The sequence below is a fragment of the Dermochelys coriacea genome, chromosome 19 (genome assembly GCF_009764565.3).
Source record: "Dermochelys coriacea isolate rDerCor1 chromosome 19, rDerCor1.pri.v4, whole genome shotgun sequence".
In the NCBI taxonomy this organism is placed as follows: domain Eukaryota; kingdom Metazoa; phylum Chordata; order Testudines; family Dermochelyidae; genus Dermochelys; species Dermochelys coriacea.
This window is the reverse complement of record NC_050086.2, coordinates 5,872,714-5,897,296: the sequence shown is the minus strand read 5'-3', so window position 1 is coordinate 5,897,296 and position 24,583 is coordinate 5,872,714. Positions and strand designations below refer to the sequence as shown.

General features: G+C 56.8%; 1 protein-coding gene across 3 annotated transcripts in view; it reads right to left on the bottom strand.

Moving 5' to 3' along the window:
- The window catches only part of TINAGL1 (tubulointerstitial nephritis antigen like 1), a 44,270-nt gene that overhangs the window by 7,226 nt on the left and 12,461 nt on the right, over nt 1–24,583 (bottom strand). The window contains exons 1-10 of one of the 3 annotated variants that reach the window (XM_038377524.2): nt 23,752–23,951; nt 19,055–19,380; nt 16,092–16,155; nt 10,861–10,953; nt 9,458–9,572; nt 6,171–6,294; nt 5,656–5,806; nt 4,902–5,091; nt 4,609–4,654; nt 1,256–1,379 (exon numbers count right to left, since the gene is read on the bottom strand). In XM_038377524.2, coding sequence (XP_038233452.1) covers nt 1,256–1,379; nt 4,609–4,654; nt 4,902–5,091; nt 5,656–5,806; nt 6,171–6,294; nt 9,458–9,572; nt 10,861–10,953; nt 16,092–16,155; nt 19,055–19,358 — 1,211 coding nt within the window. In that variant the 5' untranslated portion in view covers nt 19,359–19,380; nt 23,752–23,951. Of the gene's footprint in view, nt 1–1,255; nt 1,380–4,608; nt 4,655–4,901; nt 5,092–5,655; nt 5,807–6,170; nt 6,295–9,457; nt 9,573–10,860; nt 10,954–16,091; nt 16,156–19,054; nt 19,381–22,422; nt 22,542–23,751; nt 23,952–24,583 lie in introns of those variants that run through there. The other 2 variants (XM_043505935.1, XM_038377525.2) reach the window with 2 other exon arrangements.

The following is a 24,583-nucleotide window of genomic DNA, read 5'->3' as shown; positions in this document are numbered from 1 at the left end:
GCAGGACCAGGAGTCAGGGCGGGACGTGCTCCCAGCTGGGCTGTCCGGCCATCCTGGGAACATGGACGGGTGGTGCCAACAGGGGGGGGGGGGAAATCATTCGGTGTAATAGTGAGAACAAGGCAGGTGGACAGGGCTGTCAGTGCTTACACCACCCACCACACAGGTACCAGTGTCCATACAGCCAAGGATGCTTCCCCGGGCGCAGAGCGTGCTGGAGTTACTCCCCCACCCCTCTGCCCATTGCTCCATCCCTGATCCTGCACCCATGAGGGGCCAAGGGGGGTTTTGCCATTAACTGCCATAGGGGCAGGATCCCGGTCTCAGCCTCTCAAGTTGCACCAGCTTTTCACAGCTGCAGTCCCAGCTGCTTCTAAGCACACACCCAACACCCGGCCTGCAACCGAGCCCCGCAGCCTGGCGCTCTGCACTCAGCGCAGAAGCTCAGGGGTGGAAGAGCAGAGGGGCTGCGGATCGGGCTTGAGGGGCACCAGCAGAGCTGCACGCGAGGCCCCAGGGCGGGAATAGCAGAGGGCAGGGCAGGCTGGTACAACTATTCCAGCCTGTGCCAGGCTCCGGCAGCCTCCCGCTCTCACGAGAACTAAACCCACCCTGTGTTTTTCTTCAAGCAAAGGAAACGTATTCAGACAGGGGGTCTCTTGGGAGAGTCTTCTGCCATACAGCCCCCACCCCACAGAGTCCAGTGGCTCCCAGAGATGAGCTGCCCCCCCCAACTGGGGCACCGCCAGAGGAAGAGCTCTTACCGAACCCCACCCCGAAGGGAGTAGCCCTGTCTGGCTGCCATCCTTTCTCTGGCCTCTGCCCTCCCCACAGGGTCCTGCAATGTACTTTGGTTCCTCATTCCAGGGAGGGCGCCAGCCTGGCACGCGTTCAATGCCACTCACCACTTCCCCACCCCCCCAAATACACAGCGCTCGGCCCCTTCAGCAAACAGCCCTGTGCCTCAGTGTGACACCTCCCCCCAATAAACCCAGCCAGCCAACAGCCTCCCACCAACACCCCCTCGTTCTGGCCTCAGTGCGCACGCCCGCACACCACCCACAGCACTTGCAAATGCCTGACTCCCCCCCCCGCCCAGCCCAACACACCTCGACACACCACTAATTCCAACAGTCGCCCACGCCCCCATCTCCCTCCCTAACACCTTCCCAAACACCCACATAACCCTCCCCAGCACCTCTGGCACACAGGCGCAGACACAAAATTGCTAGGGTATGAGACCTGCGGGCCTTACCCTGTGATTTTCACTGAGTGGGTGCCGTGTCTCCGGTGGTGCTCCGGCTTCCCAGCCATCACCGGCGTGTGCCGATAGACTCCACTCTTGTACACGAAGAAATCCTCGTGAACCTCCATGATGGCTGCAGACGGGGAGGAAAAAGCAGTGTCACCATGGGGCGAGGGGACAGCTACACGTCAGCTGGGTGTGCAGGGCTCATGCTGCCCCCTTCAAGCCAGATTTCTTTCCCAGGGGATGCCCCTCTATCCTCTGCCCTTCTGGTGTCGGTAGCTAGGTGACCTTGGTGGAGGGAGGTTGTATGTACCGCACCTTTAAATTTCCTGAGCCATTTTGTGAGAGGTGGAGTTAATGCAGCATGCTCAGGCAGAGATGCACACACTGTGCTCTCTCTCCCCAAGCAGACTTCACTTTCGTTCTTTGTTGTTTGGTTGCTTAATCTAAATGGAAAGTCAGCCAGACTGAAAATATATGGGAGTCTAGTGCAGATGGGGAGAACATAGCTGGGTTTTCGAGCAGGATTTCTCCCTCCCCTTTGGACTGCTCTTGCCGAGGGAGCTTTTACAAAACGTATTATCATGCCGATTAAAAATCAAACCAACAGGAATTTGAGATCAGCTCCCTGCAGTTAATAATTGAACATGGTCCTGGTGACGCACAGTCCCCATTTGTGAGGAGAGAGCAGGATGGGCCCCAGCATTAGTGACCATTAATCAGCTGAACTGCAGCTTTACCAATCACACAGCTTGTTAAACATTAACCAGCCTCGTCCTGCCTGCCAAAGGGAGCGTGTGTGCATGGAGGTGGTATGCAAGGTGTTTACTAGTGCGGGTACCCACTGGTACTGAGAATGGGAGGGGAGGCCACTAGCTAGCTCGGCGGGACGCTTAAGGCCCTTGGTTTTCAGTTTTTACTCATTTTTACTGAAAATGTCCCAGGTTTTACAAAAGCTAGTATTGGGTTTTTAGTGATTTTCACCCGAATTTTAGACCACTCAGGTACAGGAATAAAACAATGATGTTAAGAAAATCCAGTACAGCAGGGTTGTGTTTAGGTTGTAATAAGTTAGACAAAGTGTACCCGGGAGGCTGTTAAAGTAAGACCACGGAGTGTGTGTGAACCAGTAATGTGCAATCCATGAACTAAACCACAGTACACGGCAGCTTTTACTTCAATACTCTTACTCTGCTCTGTGTCTGTCCTCTCATCCTCCAATATTAATCCTGATATTTACCCAGAAAGCTGTGAAGTTAATTTTTCACCACTGATTTTTGATCCTTTTTAAAAGTGTTTGTAATAAACACTAATACAGTCCCGGGAAATTGTAAAGAAAAATAAAACCTGAAAACGAAGGGCTAAATGATCTGGAGGATGGTGTGGATTGCACTCTCAGCAAATTTGCGGATGATACTAAACTGGGAGGAGTGGTAGATACGCTGGAGGGGAGGGATAGGATACAGAAGGACCTAGACAAATTGGAGGATTGGGCCAAAAGAAATCTAATGAGGTTCAATAAGGATAAGTGCAGGGTCCTGCACTTAGGATGGAAGAATCCAATGCACCGCTACAGACTAGGGACCGAATGGCTCGGCAGCAGTTCTGCGGAAAAGGACCTAGGGGTGACAGTGGACGAGAAGCTGGATATGAGTCAGCAGTGTGCCCTTGTTGCCAAGAAGGCCAATGGCATTTTGGGTTGTATAAGTAGGGGCATAGCGAGCAGATCGAGGGACGTGATCGTTCCCCTCTATTCGACACTGGTGAGGCCTCATCTGGAGTACTGTGTCCAGTTTTGGGCCCCACACTACAGGAAGGATGTGGATAAATTGGAAAGAGTACAACGAAGGGCAACGAAAATGATTAGGGGTCTAGAGCACATGACTTATGAGGAGAGGCTGAGGGAGCTGGGATTGTTTAGTCTGCAGAAGAGAAGAATGAGGGGGGATTTGATAGCTGCTTTCAACTACCTGAAAGGGGGTTTCAAAGAGGATGGCTCTAGACTGTTCTCAATGGTAGCAGATGACAGAACGAGGAGTAATGGTCTCAAGTTGCAATGGGGGAGGTTTAGATTGGATATTAGGAAAAACTTTTTCACTAAGAGGGTGGTGAAACACTGGAATGCGTTACCTAGGGAGGTGGTAGAATCTCCTTCCTTAGAGGTTTTTAAGGTCAGGCTTGACAAAGCCCTAGCTGGGATGATTTAACTGGGACTTGGTCCTGCTTTGAGCAGGGGGTTGGACTAGATGACCTTCTGGGGTCCCTTCCAACCCTGATATTCTATGATTCTATGGCCTTTGGTATAGTCCATGAAATGGACTCATGACAGATTTAAAGACTGACGGACAATTCTTTTGTAAATGTTGAAACGAACACTTGCTGTACGTCTGCGGCTTTGTAGCCGTATGCTGCCTGGAGCAATGGGATTTTGGCTGGCCATTAATGAGCATGATTACTAATAGGTCACTGAGGCCCAGACCCTGGGCATCATCTTGGATTCAGCGGCCTCTATTATTATTTATTATAATTTGTATTGTGGGACAATTGTGGGGCCCTGAGTCACAAACCAGGACCCCGTTGCGCTAGGAGCTGTACAAACACAGTACAAAGAGATGGTCCTTGTCCTAGACCCACATGCAGGCTGTGTCTAATTCTTGCCCCCTCTTTCGACATGATGGGATCCCGCTCCCTGAATCAGGAACGGGCCCCGTTTGCTATCCCATTGGGAAGCACATGGGATTAAGCATGGCTTCAGGCAGCTAACACTCAGGATACGAGCCCATGCTGAAGGGGCCAGTCTTTTCTATTCCACACAGGTTCTCACACCACGCTCACCACCACAGCACCCGAGGTCTAGATTCACAAAGCACCAATGCCCAAAATGTAGACCCTCAAAACCCTGCTGAGCTGCTTCCTAATCTATGTTTCCGCTAGGAAAGCCCCCGGTTTTTCAGCCGGCCGGCACGCAGAGCCCCCTGGCCTTGCTGAGCTGGTCTGGCCTAAGCCTCGATGGGATCCTTGAAGCCCAGCACTTGAGGCTAATGTCTCCCCTGCCAGCTCCACCCTGAGGTCCTGGAGACGGGTGCCGGATGCGGCCAGGGATAGCAACAGAGGGGCAGCCACCAGAGAGACGTGCCCCCTTTACCCCACTCCCGGGGGGAGAAGGAGCAGCCCGAATGGAAGCCAACCACCTAGCCCCCCTCCTCTGCACTAGCCAGGGACTAGTAACAGGGTCTGCAGGAGATGGAGGGGGCTCCCTGGGGCTGGAAGGGTAGCAGGGTCTGTGCCAGAGTTGGAGCGGGAGGGGATTCCCTGCGGCAGGTGGTGGGTGGGTCCAGTCCAGCTGGCGCGTCCCTTACCTTGCACAGGTCCATTCTCCATCAGCTCCTTCATGATCCCCTTCTCCTGCAAACACAGAGCAGGGCTGGCTCACACACGGGCCAGGAGATAGTGGCAGCTGGGAGACCCTGGGCTTTAATCTCGGCACTGCTCTCGCCCCACCCCTCCAATGTCCTCCCCATGGGAGCCTGCTGTCCCTGAGCAAGTGGGATTAGCCTCCAGCCTCCCGGACCAGCCCAGGGCCAGCCAGCGTTAACCCCTCGGGGGCTGGACTCTGCCCACAGAGGGCTCCGGGCGGGGCAGCGGCACTTACGCTGGAGGAGAGGCGGTAGGCGGGGGTCGACTGGTAGATCTCGTTGGAGTGGGCCTGGGGGTTAGGGCACTGCTGGGTGGCTTGCCTCTTCCCTCTGCCCATGGAGTGACTTTGCATCATGCAGGGCCGGCCTGTGTGGGCACTGTCCTTCTCCCAGCTGGTGAAGGGGTAGCAGCTGTCAGTCACCACCCTGGGAGGCAAGAATGGGGGTTATAGAGGGATGCACAGCGGCAGGTGGGACAAAGCGCCAGCCCCAGCAGGCCCAGCCCATGGGCTGCCCCCTGGCACAGGGAATATGGGACGGGGAGGGCTGGGATGCTCGGTGCAGCTCCAGGATGGCTTGACCAAGATGCTGGCCCCATTTCAGATAGGATGGGACCGTGCCAGGGGACGGCTCATTCTCTGGGCAATGCCAGCCTGTTCTTGGGCACAGTGCAACAAGTCCTGCCCTCTCTCCCCCCACTGGTTTCTTCAATGCCCCTTGATTCCAACCAATCACTCTTCTGCTGTTCCAGCCCTGGGCTTCCCCCAACCCCAGCCTCAGCCTCCCTGCTATATTCCTGCCCCCCGCCTCACACAGCTCTCCATCCCGAGCCGCAGCCCCCCACTCTCCGAGCCCTGAATCCCCCAGACACAGCTCGGCTGATTCATTCCACCTCTGCCCTGCAGCCCCCTCCCCCGCTGCCCCACTCCGGGGCTCCCACCCCTGCCCAAAGCTCTGCCGATGCCCTTCCACCCTTTGTACCACACTCACCCTCTCCTGCGCAGATACCACCAGGCCCGGTCGATCCGGCCTCCGCTGCAGCCCTGCTGGTTCCGGGTGTCACACGAGATCAGGTTCTGGGGGGACAGGGCGGGCGTCATGTGCCCCATGGAATGGATGGAGATCCTGTCCGATGCCACCGCTTGAGGGAAACTCACGTGGTTAGGAGGTTCCTAACGTAGCAGGTACAACTCTTCTCCCTTCCCCCCAGCCAATCAGCCTCACCCCCAGGGGCCCGATCCGAGACAGGGAGCAGCTGGCTCTTGGCTCCAAGGACGAGCCAAAGCTGCAGGTCGTTCCAGCTTTGCAAAATGAAGTCAGGGGCAACTGGGAGCCAGGGCCCGTTCTACCCACCACGCCAATGGGCGAGCCATAGCAGCAAGGTGCAGGAGTGGCAGGGGTCTTCCAGTGAGTGGGTACAGAGGGCTCCTTCTCTCTGCACTGGCCACCCTTCAGCCTCCTGCCGGGGCACGCAGCCTGGCACTCCTGCCCGACGGGCGTCTTACCTGCCGTAGAGAAAGCCCAGGAGCCGGCGCAATTGCCCTGGTCCAGGGGCTCGAGGATCAACCCGGGCCATTTGTCAGCTGCGTTGAAATGGCTGGGGAGCCACTCGTTGGTGTCCATGCTCATCTGCAGAGGCAGAGACAGGGAGCCTCAGCGGGCCACAGGGGCTCAGTGCCAGAGCACCAGGGACACCACGGCCGAGGGCGGCTGGATTTCCAGGCTGCATTCAAGAGAGGAGCCCTTCTAGAGAAGATACCCCAGGGCCAGTTGAGAGCCTGGCCTCTTCCCCTTTCCCCAGAAGCCTTTGCTCCCTACCTCTGCCAAAAGCATCCTGCAGGATCCAAACCTTCCCAAAGTAGGCAATCAACCCTGACCAACTTGGTGGGCTTGTGTTTAAAGCACTGGGCTGGGACTCGGGAGCTCTGGGCCGGTTCCTGGCACTGCCACTGACTCTGCGCAGGTCACTTGGGCTCAGAGGTATTTAGGTGTCTAACTCCCATTGGCTTGGGTAAGTTTTCAAAGTGCCTAAGTCCCTTCTTTGAAAGGGACAGGCATGTAAGAGCCTAAGTCTCTTTGGAAGTCAATGGGATTTGGGCTCCTAATTGACTTGGGTTCTGTGGAAATTTTCACCCTCTGCATCTCTGTTCCCCAACTGCAAAACGGGGACATGAATCCTTCCTCTGTCTCGTCTAGTGACACTGCCAGCACCTTGGGGCAGCACTGTCTCTCCCTGGGTGTGTGCACCGGGGGCCCTGAGCGTAGGTTCCAGCTTCTTGGGCTACTGTAACAACAGCAGGCTTTCTTTAAACCTGGCTGAATTGCAGAGGTCCCTGGGTCACCCTCCAATGGCAGAACAAATGGCTGCCTTTGGTTTTTTGGTGTGAATTCAGGAAGTCCTTCCTGGGCAACGTGGCCCAGCCCCCGGCCGGCTGCCAGCCATACACCGGGGCGGATGCAATTCAAGTGCGGAGCGTTTATGTGTGATCAGGAAACATCTCTAAAAATACACATGGTCAGAGAGTGAAGGACACTGCTTTGAACAGCGGTCCACCCGTGCCGCCGAGCTCAGAGGGGAAGGCGGGCTGATGTTTGCGCTATGTTCTCTCCTAAGCAAGCTCGCGCCAACAACAGGGGCACTCCAAGAAAAACAAAGCCAGGCCGTAACAACAGTGACGCTTCTTTCCCTCCCCTGCACCTTAATGATTTCAAGGTTCCCAGCGGGAGGAGGGGTAAATATGGTCTGCTGGGACTGGGGTCAGCACAAGACTATTTCAGGGCTCTGCTCTGGCCTTGGAGTTTCCTTCCTTTCTCGGTGGAAAGAGGCTGCCAGCCAGCAAGGTGCGGAGACGCCGGAGTGAAGGAGAATGCTGTAAACATCTCGACCGTACAGACTCGCCCCATCCTTGCAATGCAGCAAGAGCGTACCCAGCCAAGATGGCACCCAAGGGCTCTGACCCCAAAGTACAGGCCTCTAAAGCCTCTAAAGCACTAGCTCCATACAGCGAGAGCAGGGTAGGGTGCGGATCAACCGCCAGCACACTTGGCCAGGGTGCTACCCGCAGCCTGGCCTGCCTTGGGGTTGCTGCACGGCCATCGCCACCAGGAGGCGCTGTTGGGGATGCTGCCCCAAAGGTTTTTAATGGAATCTGAGCATGCTACCTCCTGACCGCCCCGACCTTTGCCACCCCCACGTCACAGCAACATCAGGTCCCCTCCCAACCGGAGCGCCATGTGTCAGGCAGGGGCAGCCCCCCACCCAAGTGGACGCAGACCCCGTGCCTGGCTCAGAGGAGTACAGGGAATCCCTGAGAATGGGAAAGCGGAATGAAATATGGCCTTTCCCCCCATTCGTACCTCTTCCTGCCCTGGCTCAGCCTACCCCCGAGTCCCAGGTCAAGCAGAAGCGCCAAGAGACAAAAAATAAGGCAGCAGGCGAACAATAGCGCAAGCTGGAATAACGGCCTGTCCCATCCGCTGACAGCCTGGGTTTCCTGCCCGGCCGAGCCAGCTAACTTCCCCCCGGCCCCCACTGGAAAAACAGCATCTTGCTCTTCAAGAATGTGCTTGGAAAAGAACGGGTCTGAGCATGCCCCGTCGCTATTCCACCTGCCCCGGCAGGGGCCGCCCTCCGCGGTGAACGGGGCCGCACTGGACGGGAGCAGAGCCCGGGCGACGTCGGGGTCGTGCCCTGGCAGCCCCTGCCCGCGTGTTTGTTCTAGCAGGAGCCTTTGGGGACAGAATGCGTCCGGGGTAATGCACCGTGCAGCAGGCTGGCTTTGCAGACTCAGCAGTGGCACAGCAGGGGTCTGGGGGGCCGGCGCAGACCTCGCTTTCCGATGGGAAACAAACAGGGGAAGGAAAGGAAAAGAATTCAGGGACTGCAAGGCTGAAGCTACTGAGCTGGGGGTTCCAAAGGAACAGGCCCTAATAAGACCCCCACGGAGCCCCCACTACAGGCCGGGAGTAGCTGCCCACTTCAGTCGTCAGAAAAATCAGACGTGGCTTTGTACCCGTGGGCTGGGAGTTCCTCTGGGGAGACTGCAGCCTCCTCCAGAGAACACGCCCCTTTCCCCTGCCCGCACCCTGAGCCAGCCTTCAAAGGAGGCTGCCATAACTGGGCAGTGACTGGCCTGTAGCCGCCCTGCCTCCTGGGGCTATGGACAGAAGCACACGACCCCAATGAGCCCGTGTGTGTGCTAGCATCACCGCCTGCAGGTGAGCAGCACGCTTATGCACGCGTGGGTGCATGCTTCTGGGCACGATCCGCACGCCGGTGAGCATTGCGGGCAGGCAGGCCCTGATAGCGTTCCCCGCCATGTGGGGCCTCCCAGGCGTTAGCCCCAGCTCAGGAACTTGCCCTGGAAGCCTGTGCGGCGAAAGGCTGCCTGTGTGAGAAATCGAATCAGGACAGCCTGCAGTTTCCGCAGCTCGGCAATAATCAACGGCAGAGAGCAGCAGTAGCCCTGAGCCAAAGCATGGCGCCATTTCCAGCACAAGGGGCAAGGCCCTGCCAGGATAGGAAGGAGGGTCAGCGCTGGATTGGGCCAATTCCCAGCTCAGGCACAGACACCCAGTATGACCTTGGTCAAATCACTTAATCTGCCCCGTGCCTCAGTGCTCATCTGTATAATGGGGATAATGCCCCGCACAGAGATCAGATCCCAGCTGTAGGCTGGGACGGGAGAGTTGGTCTCAAGTGGACAGGTACTAAACAGCCCAGGTACAACATAGAAGGATGTAACCCAACCCCCACCCTATTCAAGGCCTGGGTCAGGCAAGACAGACTCACCTGCAGCTCGTTCATGTTCATGACCGTGGGAGGTGGTTTGATGGTCCCCAGCCGGTAGCGGACCCCTTCGTCCAGCGTCATCCCCCAGAAATGGCTGTAGTTGGCGGCTCTCCAGCTAGCGAGGGACAGGTGCAGGTCCGATTAGAGAGCAAAGAAACCCCTGACGCGCTCACAACCCCAGGCGTGGAAAGCACCACATGGCTCAGTCTGAAGCTGTTGAGTGTTGACCAGCCCCATCCCATGGACGTGCTATTTGGGGGCATGAGGGTGTTTAAGACAGAGATGGGCCTGGACCAAAACCTTGGGCTGCAGGGCTCATGTCTGGGCACCTCAGTACTTGAGAGGGCTCGGCATCAGATTCCTCCCCTCCAAGTTCAGCGTGGCCCATTCCAGAGACATTCACCTTGAGCGCAGGGCTCTGGTTTGGCCCCTGACACAGAGAGGGAACCTAGCCACACCGTCCTAGGCACTTATCTGGGCCCCGTTACGGTGGCATCAGCATTTTAATACATTGACTCTCTCAACACCCCGGGGAGCAGGGGAGGAAGGTGCTATTATCCCCAATGTACAGATGGGGAATGGAGCCACAGAGAGGCTAAGGGACTTGCCCAAGGTCACACTAGTGGTCTACAGCAGTGGTCGGTATGGAACCCAGGTGTCCAGCCAGTGCCTTCACCGCAAGTCCAGCCGGGCTCTCTAGGTGCTAAGGGGCGTGTAACAGCATTTTAACGGCAGTGTGATGGTTACCAGACGCTCACACGTCTCAGGAGAGGTTCCATCCCCCACCCCGGCCGTGATGCACCAAGGAGGCGGGGCGCAGGGGCTGTAACCTAGAGCGGGGCTACGTTTTTCTAACCAGAAACGGCCTTTTTTTCAAAACCTGAAATTTTTCATTCAAAATTGGTCGTCTGTTGGAATTTTTCATCCCCCCCTCCAAAAAAAAACCAACAACAAGCCGGTGCTGCCTTTTGGGGGGCCACTGGTATCGAAAACGTCCTCAGAACAGTTGTCAGGATTTTTCATTTGCTAAAACCAGGCTTGGAGGCACAGGGCAGAGTTTTAACCCTCACTTGCCCAGCGTTGGCGGTCTCTGCACCTCGTTTCTCCCACTGCCTTGAACGCTGCCTTGTGTCCGGCTTGCCTGTGTAGCCCATAAGCTCTGTAGGGCAGGCGCTCTCTCTCGCTGGGTGTCTGGACAGCACCCTACACAACGGGGCCGTGATCTCAGCTGGGGGCTCTGAGAGCTACCAGGACCCAAACACTCGCAGCGAACCCAGCCCAGCATTTTGCGGGTCTCTCAGAGCATCAGGCTGCCCCGTGGACCTGCAGTGGAACGCCGACATCTCCAACCTTCAGGCTTTCGAAGGCCATGGCAAACCGTCCTCCTGGCAAAGGGCTCTTACCCATAATTCCCTCTGTTGATGGCATCAATCATCTCCCCATTGATGAGGCAGGGGTGCTGCTCACAGTCCCACTTCCCGTTCCCGCTGCAGGTGCTGGGAAGAGGAGATAAGAGACGGGTCAGCCAGGGAAGTGGGTCCAGCTGGGGAAATGTGGGACAAGGCCCTGCCATCGGCGCGGGGTGGAACCGCTATGTGTCTGCCTGCGCTAGAGATCTGTCGTGTGAGGCCGGGACCAGTTGTTCCCTCTAGCTCGCACCCTGGCTGCACCCAAAGCCACCTGAGCCACGCATTGCCCACGGCACAAGTTGGGGGAGCTACCCCAGGTGGCAGCTGATACTGGATCTCGAGGGAAGCTTCATCCATTGCTGCTCCAGAGCTGCAATTCAGCTGTCGGCCTCAGCTCCTGTGCCTTCCCACAACACCCCCCAAGGACCCCCCCACAGCCGCCCATCTACCTACACCACGCTGTTTGCAAGTCAGCACTTACAGGGTTGGATGCTGCCTTCAGAGAAGCAACTAAACTCGCTTCCCTGCACCTTTGGAGCCACGTGGGTCTGCGAAAATGAGCCAGAAAGCCCTGGAAATCAGTCCTTGGCATGAAACTGTGACCCGTTCCCCTGCTGGTCTCTGCTGGCGCTTGGAAGGGCAAAGGAGCATGGGATGAAAACTAATGAGGCTGAAAGTTAGCCAGGCTTTTGCAAACATCAATATACTTTGGGGCTGGGGGAAGGTTCAGAGCAGCGATTGCTGCCTTTCCATTAGATCAGCAGCCTGAGTTAAAACCAGGGAGCACGAGAGAGTCTGTACTAAACCTTCGGGGAAACCTAGCCAGCCCTTGTCTGCATTACGGGCGCTGCAATAACGCTGGGGCCGCAGCTATGCCGCTGTATCTCCGCGGCACAGACGGCAGCGACAGAAGGGGTTTCTCCATCGCGGCAGGAACTCCTGCCTTCCCCATCAAAGGCACCATTCTTCCGTCGCCCTAGCTGCATCTACCCCGGGGGTTCGGTCGGCACAACTACGGAGCTCCAGGGAGTGGGGGTTTCACACCCCTCCCTGACGTAGTTACCCTGATGTAACGTCTCTGTGGAGACCGGATCTGGGATGCCTTAGAAGAGCTGGGGAGGAAAGGAAGAGCAGGCCCTGCTCAGAGACTTTAAGGGCAGAAGGAACCATCCTGATCATGTCTGAGCTCCTGCCCAGCGTAGGCTACAGAACCAAGTTGCCCACGGGCTCCTGCAACAGGCCCAGAGCCTCTGGCTGAGTCACCGAAATCCTCAAATTTGACTGCAAGACTCCAAGTTACAGAGCAGCCACCACTGACTCTCATTCAGACCAGCAAGTGCCCCGTGCCCCACACGGGCCAGGGATCCACGGGGCTGTGTAGGGAAGCTGCAGCCTCAGGATCAGGGGGCAGCAGCAGAGCTGTGGGGTGCTGGGGGGTGGAGAGCATGAAGCAGGTCCCTGAGGCCCCTCACTCCCATAGGCACGAAATAAAACCCATTCCCCCGTGACACCATTCCAGCACCTCCAGTTCCCTGGCACCCACGGGGAGCTCACACAAGCCTTCTCCAGCATTAACCAAGCTCCAAGCAATGCTTGGTATTTTCTCCAAGAGCCCTGCTGGTTTTTGCTCCTTTTCTAGCCCAGAGAGGCTGCGCTTCCTTTTAAGGCTAAGGAGCTGCCAGGCAGGGCTCTCCAAGTATAGACAGAACTGAGCCGGCAGGTCAGCATCACAGACCCGGGCCCAGCCTTAACCTTTCCCTCCCTGGGACGCTGAGTGGGAGATCTCGCCCTGCCTGCCTCCCAGCAGGGGACAACTGCCCCTTTGGGGGAGGCACTGGATGTCCGGTGCCCCTGCACCCCCGCTGCCAGGCTCCCGCCGCTGGGTGCATGAGGCTGCATGGCCACTCTGGGCAGGCGCGGGTGGGCAGATGGAAGCAGGTGTTCCAATGGGACGTGGATAGCGACGCTCTCCCGCCACACTACAGAGGAGAGAGGGTAGGAATGCAGCCAGGGTGGAGGAGAGGAGATATCCCTCCCTACCTGGGCAAGAAAGGAGCTGGGGGAGGGGGTGACTGCTCCCTCCTACCCCACCTCTCCCTGGCCAAACAGTGATCCTCTCCCTCCATCCCACACTGGGCGCCCTGCGCCAGCCGCCTGGACAGGCTCTGGGGCCAGATGGATGCTAAACATGCAGGCCTCTGTATTCCAGCTGATGGCCTTCGGCCGACCCAGGGAGGTCGGGGGGGGGGGCAGGGGGCAGGGGCCCCTGCATCCTGCCCCCTGGCTCACATGGAGCTCTCAGCAACCAGGCGGAGGGAGGGGAGAGTTTATAACCTGCTGGCAACCATCAGCAGATTGAAGAGTAAGCAGCCATCCCTCCCCAGGGATCACGGGGGACGCCCCTCCCTGCCCCGAGGCCCCAGGAAGCGGAACTGTAAGGGCTGAGAAGCGTCTCTGCCCCTGGAAGGGCTGCCGGGAGGGTATCAGCATCTGTGCAGGGTGACAGGTGCACAGGGCTGAATGTGACGCCCACGCTCCGGGCCACTCCTCTCCCCTGGTCCTGCGGTACCTGAATTCCACCCCACCCCAACTCATCCGATACTCGCTGCTCCCCTGCACTCTCTAGCACTGAAAGCAGCAGACAGGGCCTCAGGACTCCTGGGTTCCACTCCTGGCTCTGACACTGACTTGCTGCGCAACCTGCCCTCCCCGAGCCTCAGTTTCCCATCTAAAATGGAGGTAGCTGCTGGGGTTCACTAATGACCCTTTTATTAAGTGATTTCAGATCCTTGCACAGATGGGGCTATAGAAAAGCAGGGCAGTCACATCCAATTAACCCTTCCCACCCCACCCCCCAGTCCTGCCGAACGCCCCAGCCACATCCCGACAGTCCACGTGGGTCTAGGTGAGCCCACAGTCCAGCCGGGAAGGAAGCACATCACTGTTCAGTGGGGAAAGGGCTCACCCGAAACAGGGACTCCCGTGATAGCCTCCCCTGGGCCAGGGTTTGCAGGCTTCTCTCTCAGGCCCAATGTTCCTTAGAATCATAGAATATCAGGGCTGGAAGGGACCTCAGGAGGTATCTAGTCCAACCCCCTGCTCAAAGCAGGACCAATCCCCAACTAAATCATCCCAGCCAGGGCTTTGTCAAACCTGACCTTAAAAACTTCTAAGGAAGGAGATTCCACCACCTCCTTCTGTGTGTTATAACCCAGGGGGCTCTTCCCTCCCCTCTGCCTAGCAATCGCGCCGCTGCCTTGCACCGGTGAGGCAATGGAAAAAGCCAGAGTTCAAATTCCACGGCCTCCCAGATGCTTTCCAAGCCCTTCGCTCCCCCCCCTCCTTGCGGTTTGGTCTCCGCACACACGGTGGTGCCCTGGCTGCTGGAGCATCTTGTTATTAACCCCGGATCTCGCCCCGCTGCAATCCACAAGGTCGATCCCAGCCCAGGGAACTGCCCCTGGTATAGACCCGGCATCTCTCTCAGAAACTAAATCAAGGAGCAGAGCAGGCCCTGTTATACATGGCGGGGAGGGGGGTTCGTGTGTAAGGGCTGACGAAAGGTGCTGGATTGACAGCCCGTCGGCCAGACCCTGGGCTGCCCCACACAGGGGGCCCAGCAATCCCGTGGTTGGAAATAAACAGTGGTTTCACAGACCTTCACACCACCTCTGCCTCCTAGACTCTAGGCTGCTGTGGGGGCTGGAGCAGCCCCTGGTGTAAGTTAGAGCAGCCCCTTACAGCAACCATACCGGGTCGCCAGTGGCCCTTCCTACCTGCCCTAGCATGCTGCCGTATTGGGGGCTGGGAGGGGGAGCAGCAGGGGGCTCCTTATGGATGGAGAGAGACCTAATGGCCTCTAACTCTGTGCCAAAGCAGGGCTGGATCTGCCTGGGGGGGGTCTAGTAGGACATGGGGAGAAAGAACTGAGTGGGAGTAGCTGGGGTCACACAAGATGCAGACGCATCTGGAGTAAGAGCTGAAAGGGGAATTGCTTATTAAGTCCTATGTGGGGTCAGGACTGGGAATATTTTGGCAGGAGGAGCATTCAGCCCCCAAAGGTCCAGCCCCGCTGGAAGACACTTCCCCTTCTGCAGGAAAGGCAGCTGGTTAATCTTGGGAACCTTCAGCCCTTATTAAAGCCCCCGCCCTGAGCAGGGTCTGACCCCAGCGGCCCCAGGAGCTTGGGAACTGGTCAGGGAAGAGCTTGCTTCAACACTGAGTGCATCCCACCCCCGCATTCCTGCCGATAAAACACCAGCGAGAGTTGGCTCCTGAGACAGACAATTGCAACTAGGGGGAGGGGAGCTCCAAAGATTAGGGATGGGGGGGGGGCATTTCCAGAGCTGCTCTGCTGTGATTGCCATAGATTCGGTATCCTCCCAACTCAATGCTGGGCTGCTGGAATCAGCTCTCAGCACGCCACTGAGAAAGGAGATTCGTTCACGCTGCAACCGTAGCCAGCTTTCGTAAAGGGAAGCAAACCATTGCTTGGGCTGGGGCTGCAGCCTGGGGGGTTTGACTAGGGGACCTCTAGAGGTCCCTTCCAGACCTACACTTCCAAGCCACTGTGGGGCTATCAGGGCAGAGTTTGGTCTTGATGACACCTCTGCAGGAAATAGCGATGAACCCGAAACTGACCCAACCTGGGATTGCATCACCAGTTAAACACTGGGCAAGTCAAAGGATTCGCCGTGGGTCATTAAACATTCCAGCCCAGTTTCCAGAAACCCCACGGCTGCGTTATGGCTCTGCCGTGGAAATTCTGGGCAGCCTGTGCAATTCCATTGCAGGCCCAGGGAAAAGCTGGCAGTTCCCAAAGAGACTGGCACCCAAATCTCAAAGCCAGCCAAACCCCCGTGGATTGGCATCAGAGAAGGCTGGAATCTGTGACGGGTCATGCCTCTGGTCCCACTCTCCTGCCAGTGCAGCTGGCCCCTACAATACAGTCTTTGATGCTGTGTGCAGTCTAATTTTACAAGCGATGGGCCTTCCGCTGTGTACAGTGCGAGGCTATTCCACAGCCTTGTGAGATCTCTCTGTCAGGGGATGAGGCGGAAAAGTTGGGGAAGGGGTTCCCCTAAGGAAAAATACAATTTGAATGGTTTAAAGAGAAACCTGAGACATCTGACTAAGCTGATGGCAAACAGCTTATTAGCAGCTCAGGAAATAATTAGCAAAGCCTGGTGGCAGCAAGAACCCTAATCAGAAGCCAAAGCACTCACCAGCGGTTGCAGTTTTCTCTGTAGGTGGCTCCGGTTGGGTACTTGTGTCCACCACGATCACAAACTGGACAGGAGAGAGGCAAAGAATAGACAACGGTGAGGAACAGTTGTGCAGGGATACACATGAGACTAGTTAGATCACTGCTACCACAAAGCCTGGTCCAACTCCCCATACAGTCAGTGGGAATCTTTCCATTGGCTTCAAAGGAGCAGGAGCAGGACCATAAGCCATGTCACCAGCCCACGCAGAATAAGGAGCCATGGTCACAGAGAGACTAAGTGAGTCGCCCAGGATCACACAGGGAGTCTGTGACAGAGCAGGGAATTGCTCCTAAGTTTCCCAAGTGAGCGCCCGAACCACTGGACCACCCTTCCACACTAATCCCCCCGCCCATTTAGAATGGTTTTGGGTTTGCCTTGGCAATAGTCTGAACCCCTCTGCATCACAGCCAATCTCAGACAGGTTTTCTGGGCCTACCTGAGCCGTACTGGGGGGCACAGCTCTTGCGTCTCAGGACATGAAAGGGTTTAATTCTGTCTCATGTGAGGAGGAGCCATGTCCCTCCAACTATCCCCGGGGGGGCCAGTAGACCCCATAGGGCCTTTAACTCACTCCTCCCCTTGCTGTCTCCTAGCTGCTAGGTGTGCAAGGGCAGCTGGACAAAGTGCAATTAGAGACGGGAGGGGGGTGGGGGTGGGGTGGGACTTATCACCTTCTGACTCATTGGCTCAGGGCATGTGCCATGGTGCAGAGGAGGATCTTTGTGCGGTTTGAGGTTTGGTGCCAGACAAGCTGAGCGTGTCCACGGTGTGACGCATGCCCTGCAACCTCTGATGTAAACATGCCCCAGGCTTTTCTCATGGCTCCCCACAGCTCAGTCACCGGGGTGGGGGGACAGTCTCTGCTCTCAGCTGCACAAGTTGAAATCCAGAATAGCTCCACTGGGGACACTCTGGATTCCCACCGGCGTAATGGATCCGAACCTGGCCCCTGGCTTGGGGGCCGGCTCCCCACACTCCCAGCATGGCACTTTGCCTTGGGGACCCTCATATCCCAGCGTGGCCGCAGCAGAGCCCCCTCTCGGGTCAACCCCTCCGCAACTCCGAAAAGGGTGCACACCGCCCCTGATTGGAACGTAGTAAAGAGCGCAGGGTGGTTTGTGCCACAACCGTGGGACCCTGCGGCGGGGAGGGCAGGCGTCATTCCCAGAGAGCGGCGTTCACAGGGTGAGATCATGCGAGAGACTCGCTGCCCACACCCATGTGAATTGGAAACATTTCTGATAAAGGCGCCAGTTACAAACGCCTTATTCATCTTTATACGCCGGCTGGTTCCTCAATGGCTTCTTAGAAAGAGTTTTGTGACACGCATTAGAGGGAGGGACACGCAGCTCAGCGGATGCCCTGTCTCCCCAGCAAGGTACGGCAGGATTAACATTACAATGAAACAAACACGGCTCTGAGCGCCACGATCTCGATTGCTCAGGTTCTGATCTCAGTGAGAGCAGCATCAACCCAAGGCCCTGAGCCCCGGACAAAGAAAGGTCCCGTTTTCAAGCATAGGGATGTAACTCACAGAACTGGCCAGATTCCAGCCCAGCTCATTATCCTGGAATTACCCTGGCATGGTCAAAGCAGACAAGATAGTCCCCTTCCTTCCCCCATCCCAGCTGGCTGGGCAGCATTGCTAGGTGATAGCTGCCACATTTCAGCCCGGGCAAAGGGACCCCATTTATCTCTGTAGGGTCAAAGTCTGTGTCCAGGTGACATTCTGGAGTGAGTCCACTGAAGGCAAAGGCGTTATCTGGATTTACTGTGGCGTAACAGAGCGCAGAATACGGCCCATAGGCTGTATGGCGGTGCGGGGCCTTCAGACGAAGGGTGCTAAGGAATGGTCAATAACTAATGTGGCCAGATTCTCCATTGGTGGAAGTCACCAGTGCTCCACTGCATTTACACCGATTTATACCAGCTGAGGCTCTGACCCTATGTTCCTAGAAATGGAACTGGAATGTACTGGGCCAGATTCTGCTCCCAGTTACCCCCAGGGCAAAGTCAAACTGGGCATTAGGAAGCCAAACCTCCATTGTTCCAGTGGCATTTACACCTCTTACGCCAGGTCTGGGTTTGCCCAGGAGCAGGATCCGAGGTCTCCCTTCCCGGCCCATGAGTTTTCCAGAGCGTGGCAGCTCTGGGGTTACGACTCTTCACTCAAGAGGCAGGCAGAGCTCTAGGAAAAGCTGCTGGCAGCTCCCCCGGCAGCCCGGGGCCGGAGAAAGGCAGCTGTGAAGTGCACACATTCCCAGCCGCTGTCGGGCTGAGGTCTCGCAGCTGCCAAGGAAATTATCACATCTTAAGTGGGATCTGTGATAAGGGTACTGGCGGGAGAGACTGGGGACTGGCAACGTCCCCTGGGAAGGATCCAAAGGCAGCCCGACGCCGAGCAGACCAGCAGGAGGTGCAGGGAGATGCCTCCCCACGTCTGGGGGTTTGACCCTGGGGTGATCCCCTTATGGATGGGGACGGGGGATGGCTGCTGGACAGAGGCCCTGTGGAGCGGAATTGTTATTGACTCCAAAGGAGAGGAAAGGGGATCACTGAGGGCCAGGAAACACAGAGGTTGCAGGTTCAAATCCTGCAGCAGGTGGGACCACACATTATTCCCGTTCGATAGATGTCTGGGTGGCGAGGGCGGGTCCCAGCCTAGTTCCTAGGGGACAGATTTGACCTACACAAACTCCACCAGAGGGATTGATCTGTCATTGGCAGCCTCGGCGGAGAAGCCAAGCACTGAACAGGCCCTGGGGACTGAGCTCTGGGGGTAACTCTGGGGTAGGAGGACGGGCGGGAGCCGTGTGGATGTGAGGGATGGTGCTTGCATTGCTGCTGACCCCATGTGGATACCCAGAGGCGCTGGGTCCCCAGGCCAGAGCAAGCTGCTGGAGCGGCTCTGCCCCATCTACCTTTCTGCACGGCCAAGGGGGGCGGGATGCCCAGGCAGTACTCCCAGAAGTCAGGGCAGCAGTCGGAGACGGTGCGGTTGCAGAAGAGGTCGCAGTAGCAGATGGTATCCAGATAGGGCACGGTGCAGGCGTCGTCCCTGCCCACGCAGCAGGCATCATTCCTCTCACAGTACGAGCCGCCGGCGTCGCGGATCCCCCGCTCGTGCAAGCCCGGTGCCAGCTCTCTGCGGGTCCGTACTCTGTGGGCAGAGAGATCCTCTGCTGCTAACAGCCAGAGGGTCGGGAGAGTCCACAGCAGCCTCATCTCTGGGCCGACGTCCCCGGATCTGCAGGGGCCAGAGAGAGAGAGAAGGAGGGGACGTGAAGAACGCAGGGTCCGGACTGGACACGGGCAGCTCCTGGCCCACATCCTCGTTCCTAGGGCTGGGCTTGGAGCTCAGAGGGGGACATGAATCCAGAGGGACACAAGCGTTGCCATGATCTCACCTTGGGCCCCAGGCCAGTGGCAGGTGCTTGGCACCAGGGCTTCTGAACACAGGCAAGTGGGACTTGCTGTGGGGGGCTGGTGAATTGGTGGCTGCCAGGAGACCCTGAAACGGAGCTTTCCCAGCTTTGCCCAGCCCGAGGATGAGATGCAACTGGGATCTACGCCTTGTTCTCCTCCAGGGGAGAAACAATCCACCACCTGCCCCCCATGACCAACCCACCCATCACAAAACGTTCCCCTTCCCCACCGACTGGCCTCTAAGATCCCAGCCCCGAGTCCTCGCTCTGCCTGCGTCGCCCCCTGCTGGGAGGACAGCCAGGCCACACCGCCGCCTGCCACCCACGCCAGTGCTTGCTTCAGGTCATCAGCATGGCATGGGCCACAGCACGGCCATGAGACTCTGTGAGCCATTCTTCTTTCGGGCAGCCACTCAGGTGGCCAGCAGAGGATCTCCAGGCAAGCCCCACTGGACGCAAGCTGGGGGGACAGGGACGAGGGAGCTAAGGCAGCGAACCACCCTTCAGGGGAAGCCGCCAGCTTGTTCAGCTCTCCAGGAACGAGCTCTCATAATCACCTCGCCAGACTTGCATGCAGGACTCTGCAGGAGACACCATGCATCCTCTGCACACCTGTGCAGGAGAGCGTGAAACACTGACCAGCCGGACGCCCCGCTAGCAAAAGAGACTCTGCTCTGGAAACTCACGAGCAAGGGTATCGCCCAGGAGCCGGGGAGATTTAATGAATGGCTCTGTCCTAAGTGCTGTGGGGCAGAGGACAGATTCTCTTCCCTTTTGTGTTTCTTGCCAGGAAAGCCACTGCGGAAGGTGGCTGATTCATCAGAGCTACTGATGCAGAGCTTGGGAGCTATCACCCAGAGCATCAAAGGTATTTAGGCACCATTTGGGAGTTAAGTACCCAAATACCTTTCAGGGTCTGCACCAAAGAGACCAGAAGGAGATGCAAGTAGGGGTGTTCCCTTCCCATGCAGATTGACAGCTGTCAGTCACATAGCATCACACCTGGCTGGGACAAGGGGGGAGCTGGAGTGCTGGTTGTTTGCAAGGTGGGGGGAGAAATGACCTGTTTGTTGCTTCCCAAATCTTTACTAGGCTAAAGGTACAAACTTCCTTGGTTCCCTGCATGTCAGATAACCAAGGTGAGGGCTCCCAGCAGCTTAGGTAGGATCAAGGCTGCAGCAGGCTACAGGTTAGGAAGGATCAAAGCCCAGGCTAGCAGGGAGCTTGAGGGACCCAAAAAAACTGGGACCCATGCTCTCAGCAGCTCAGGCAGCAGAAGCCAGCTGTAAGCTCTGTGCACACTTAATATAAGACCAGGCTTTGGCTGCTACTGTTGCCATCTGTCATGGTTCTGTTGCCGGGGTCTTTGCTATTTTCCTTAAAGCCCCAGCTCCTGGAGTCAGGTGATTCCCTGACACACTCAGCTTCTGTTTAGAAAACGATGCAAGTTTGTAGTCCTGCTGGTTGCAGAGAGAAACTGGAAAACGGGACCCCTAAGTGCTCCCCCCAACCAGGAGAAGCAGCTGCTCTTTATTCTTCATTAAATCCCATGATTGCACAGGGCCTGGCTTATGAGGAGGTGATACCAGTTTTGCCTACAGGGTCAGGCACAGCCCACCCAGGTCAGCAGCAGTGCAACGCCGCTCCCAGACTAGCCCGGGCAGAAAGAAGCAGCCAGGAATGTACTGCAGCATGTTCCTGTTTAATCCCCTCAGACTGGAGAGGGGAAGCAAGAACACGCCGGTGCAGCCAGCAGCCCTTATGGCCTGGGGTCCACAGACCAAGGCTTTCTCGCATGCTCCTCGGTAGCGACACAGACTCAGAGAAGAATCAGGCCCGACGTGCCAACGCCTTGCCCTGCACCACTGCACGGACTCCAGTGGTGCAAGCCAGGGAGGAGACTGGCCCTCGGTGTGGCATTTGTGTGGGGGTGGGACCAGAGGGGCCCAATCCTGCATCAGGAATCCTGCCCCCTCCCCCACCGCACTGGAATCATCCAGCGCTCTATCCACCAAGGGGCTGTGGGCCAGATCCCTGCCATGACAGAACTGCACATATTGACCCCCATTCTGCTCTGGTGGCCTGCCGGCACTGGGGCGTTTTGCACCAATATAACCCCGGGGCCTGATCCTCCAACACAGGGTGCCTAGTGCAGGCACGTCCACCAGTGCAGAGTGGGTAGGAATCGACACCTCCATGAGGGGCATCATGTCGCACTTACTCCGCACTGCTGTAAGTGACAGCACAAGGGGCTGAGTGACAGAGATTCAGGCCTCCAGCTGCTGCACTTGGGTGAAGGTTGCAAGGTGCCCAGCGCAAGTCTCTTTCCACGCGGCAGCACCCCATCTACACTAGGGCTTTGCATGGGCGTCACTGCACCATTGCAGCCCCCGCCCGCAGTGACCCAGGTATAACTGCACAGACCCAGGTGTCAACACAAGAATTGGCTCGGATTTAGTTAAATGGGTGCCAACCCTTGTGGGGATGCTCTGAATCTGGTGCAAATAATTGGAAGTGTGTGTGGCTTTTTGCCCCGCAATGCACCATCCCAGGGATGTTCCCTGCCGCTCTTCCCCTCATGCCAATCCCTGCTCAGAGGTTTTATTCGCCTTCCTCTCAGCATTGTTTCGGGGACATGTCAGAACTTAGCTTCCCTCTCTCTGTCTCTTTGATCTGCAAGGGCCAGTGTAGTATCCCAGACTGCAGCACTGAGCTGACCTCAGGGCAGGATTGGGGGGAACTGGCTGAGCTGTGGGTGGGGAGGCCTGAGCTGGGGCAGCAGGGGGTGGTGGGAATAGCAGAGGATTTCAGGGCAGGATTGAGGGGACAGCAGCAGAGCTATGGAGGGGAAATTAGTCCAGTACCTGCTCACGCTGCTCCTGGCTCCAGCCTGCGTTCAGTCCTTCCCTCTCTTTCATATTCACTTGGGTTATAGCAACCTTGCCTGTAACTCCCTGGCCAGTCGTCCTGATAGGGGGGTTGAATGTGAATCTGAATGTATGCATTGCTTGATCTAGGTTTTAGACAATGTGATGAGTTTTCAGGGCTCAGCAGCTAACTTAAGCGGGGAAGGGGAGAGGGATGGAGGTCAAAAGGCAGGGAAGGAATTTCAGTCTATCTTTGCCAGCGCCTTTGCTTACTGCAAGGTAAGCAAGCTGCCTTCATTTCGTTAGCTTAACCCTCTGACCTAGGTCTGGGACATCACGGAAACAAGCAGCATGGAGCATAAATCCCGGCGCAGCAAAGCTAAAGCGGGCTCAGAAAAGTGCTTGGAATCTGGTGGCCGGTGGCAATTAAACTCCCGCGTACAATAGCACTGCTGGGAAAATGTAAAAACACCAGCGGTGGCTGCATTTCACTGCTGGGCGAGCCTTCCCTGGGCAGCATTGCTGTGTGACTGTAAAACAGCAGTTATGTCCCACCCCAGATGAAGCTGCATTTCAGTGTTTGGTGAAGTCCTCCCTGCAAATGCGGGGCCAAATCCGGATCCCATCCCCATTCTTGCAACCTTGCTGAAGTCAAGTAGGGGGTGTAACATGAGGGCAGACCTTGCCCCCGGTCTGTAAAGCATGGTGCGTATCCCCTGGTGGGAAAGAAAGCCTGCAAAAAGGGGAAATCAGCTTTCCCCAGCAGCGCAGCAAGGAAAGGCTAGTGGAATTCTGCTTTCCAGCCCCAGCCCAAACACACCCTGCCTTCAGAACTTAGCAGCTGGCTGTTCGAGGCTGTGTTCTTTCCTCCCGGCTACACCTCTATTAAACACACCAGGGATAAAGAGTCTAGGAGCTGTCCCAGTCCCTCCCAGTAAAAGCCCCCCCGCAATCTTCCCACTACGCACAGCCCGCATCAATAGTGCATCTACCCAGGAATGTATGAAATATTTGCAAAGCCTTCCAAAGTTCACCCCAGCTAAGCCAGCCCCTCTGGGCTGGGACCGGCTGGCAGCTGATCCTCCTGGACTGCAACCAGCTCCGAACCTAAATCAAAAGCTGAATCCAGGTCTTCAAGAAACAAAATCGTGTCTCATCCTCTTCCCCTAAAGCAGTGAGAAATCCATGAAGCTGATTCCTTCCCTCCCCCCAACCCTCCGGCTGCTCCATGCAGAAATCAGCTGCCCACAGCTCCAGCAAAACCCACAGGGAGGAGGCAAAGCCCACTAGATCCCAGCTCCCTACCAGGAAAGAAGAGGATTTTACCTGAAACTTGCCTGTCCCAGCACAACTGCAGTCTGGGCTCGCCAGCAAAAGCCCTGTTGTCCCCCTGCAGGACAGAAACTCCTAACACGGGCAGAACAGCTGAGCCACTCCTCTGGGCCTGGCTGTCTCTCACACACTGGTGCAAAGGGGCCCAGGCACTCCTTATGTAGCACACGCCTTCCCACCTCCACTCATCCGCTCTCAGCCAGCCTCCCCTGGCTCCAGGGGGAAAGGCTGCAGGATTCACATGCGCAGCCCAGAGCAGGGCTCCACATCCCCAGACAAGGGATGGGGTTTTGGGGAGCTCACTGACACTTCGGCTTGGCTTAGGGGACGGTAGCTGGGCACAGAGATTTATCTCCCAATCCCAGCACTCTTTCTTCCCCTCTTTGCACCCCAATTAACCCTCGCCAGCACAGACACAGAGCAATCACCAGACTGGATCAGAACCAGGCTCCATCTAGCTCAGCACCAGCGGCTGCAGACGAAGGTGCAAGAAACCTGCCTGCATGAGAATCAACCCCCACGGGATACCCCCTCCGAACCAGGCACGCGCCCCGAAAGCTACACTGCCCTACTATATCACAATACCCTTGCACCCAAAATAACGCCCCAGAGTGTGGCTGTGCTGCAGCTTTTTCCTAGATAGGGTGACCAGAGGGCAAGTGTGAAAAATCAGGACGCGGGTGGGGGATAATAGGAGCCTATATAAGACAAAGCCCCGAAAATCGGGACTGTCCCTAAAAAATTGGGACCTCTGGTCACCCTATTCCTAGAAAATATGTAGGGTTGGCAGAATTTTGATGGCTAATCTAGGTGTTTATTTTCAAGC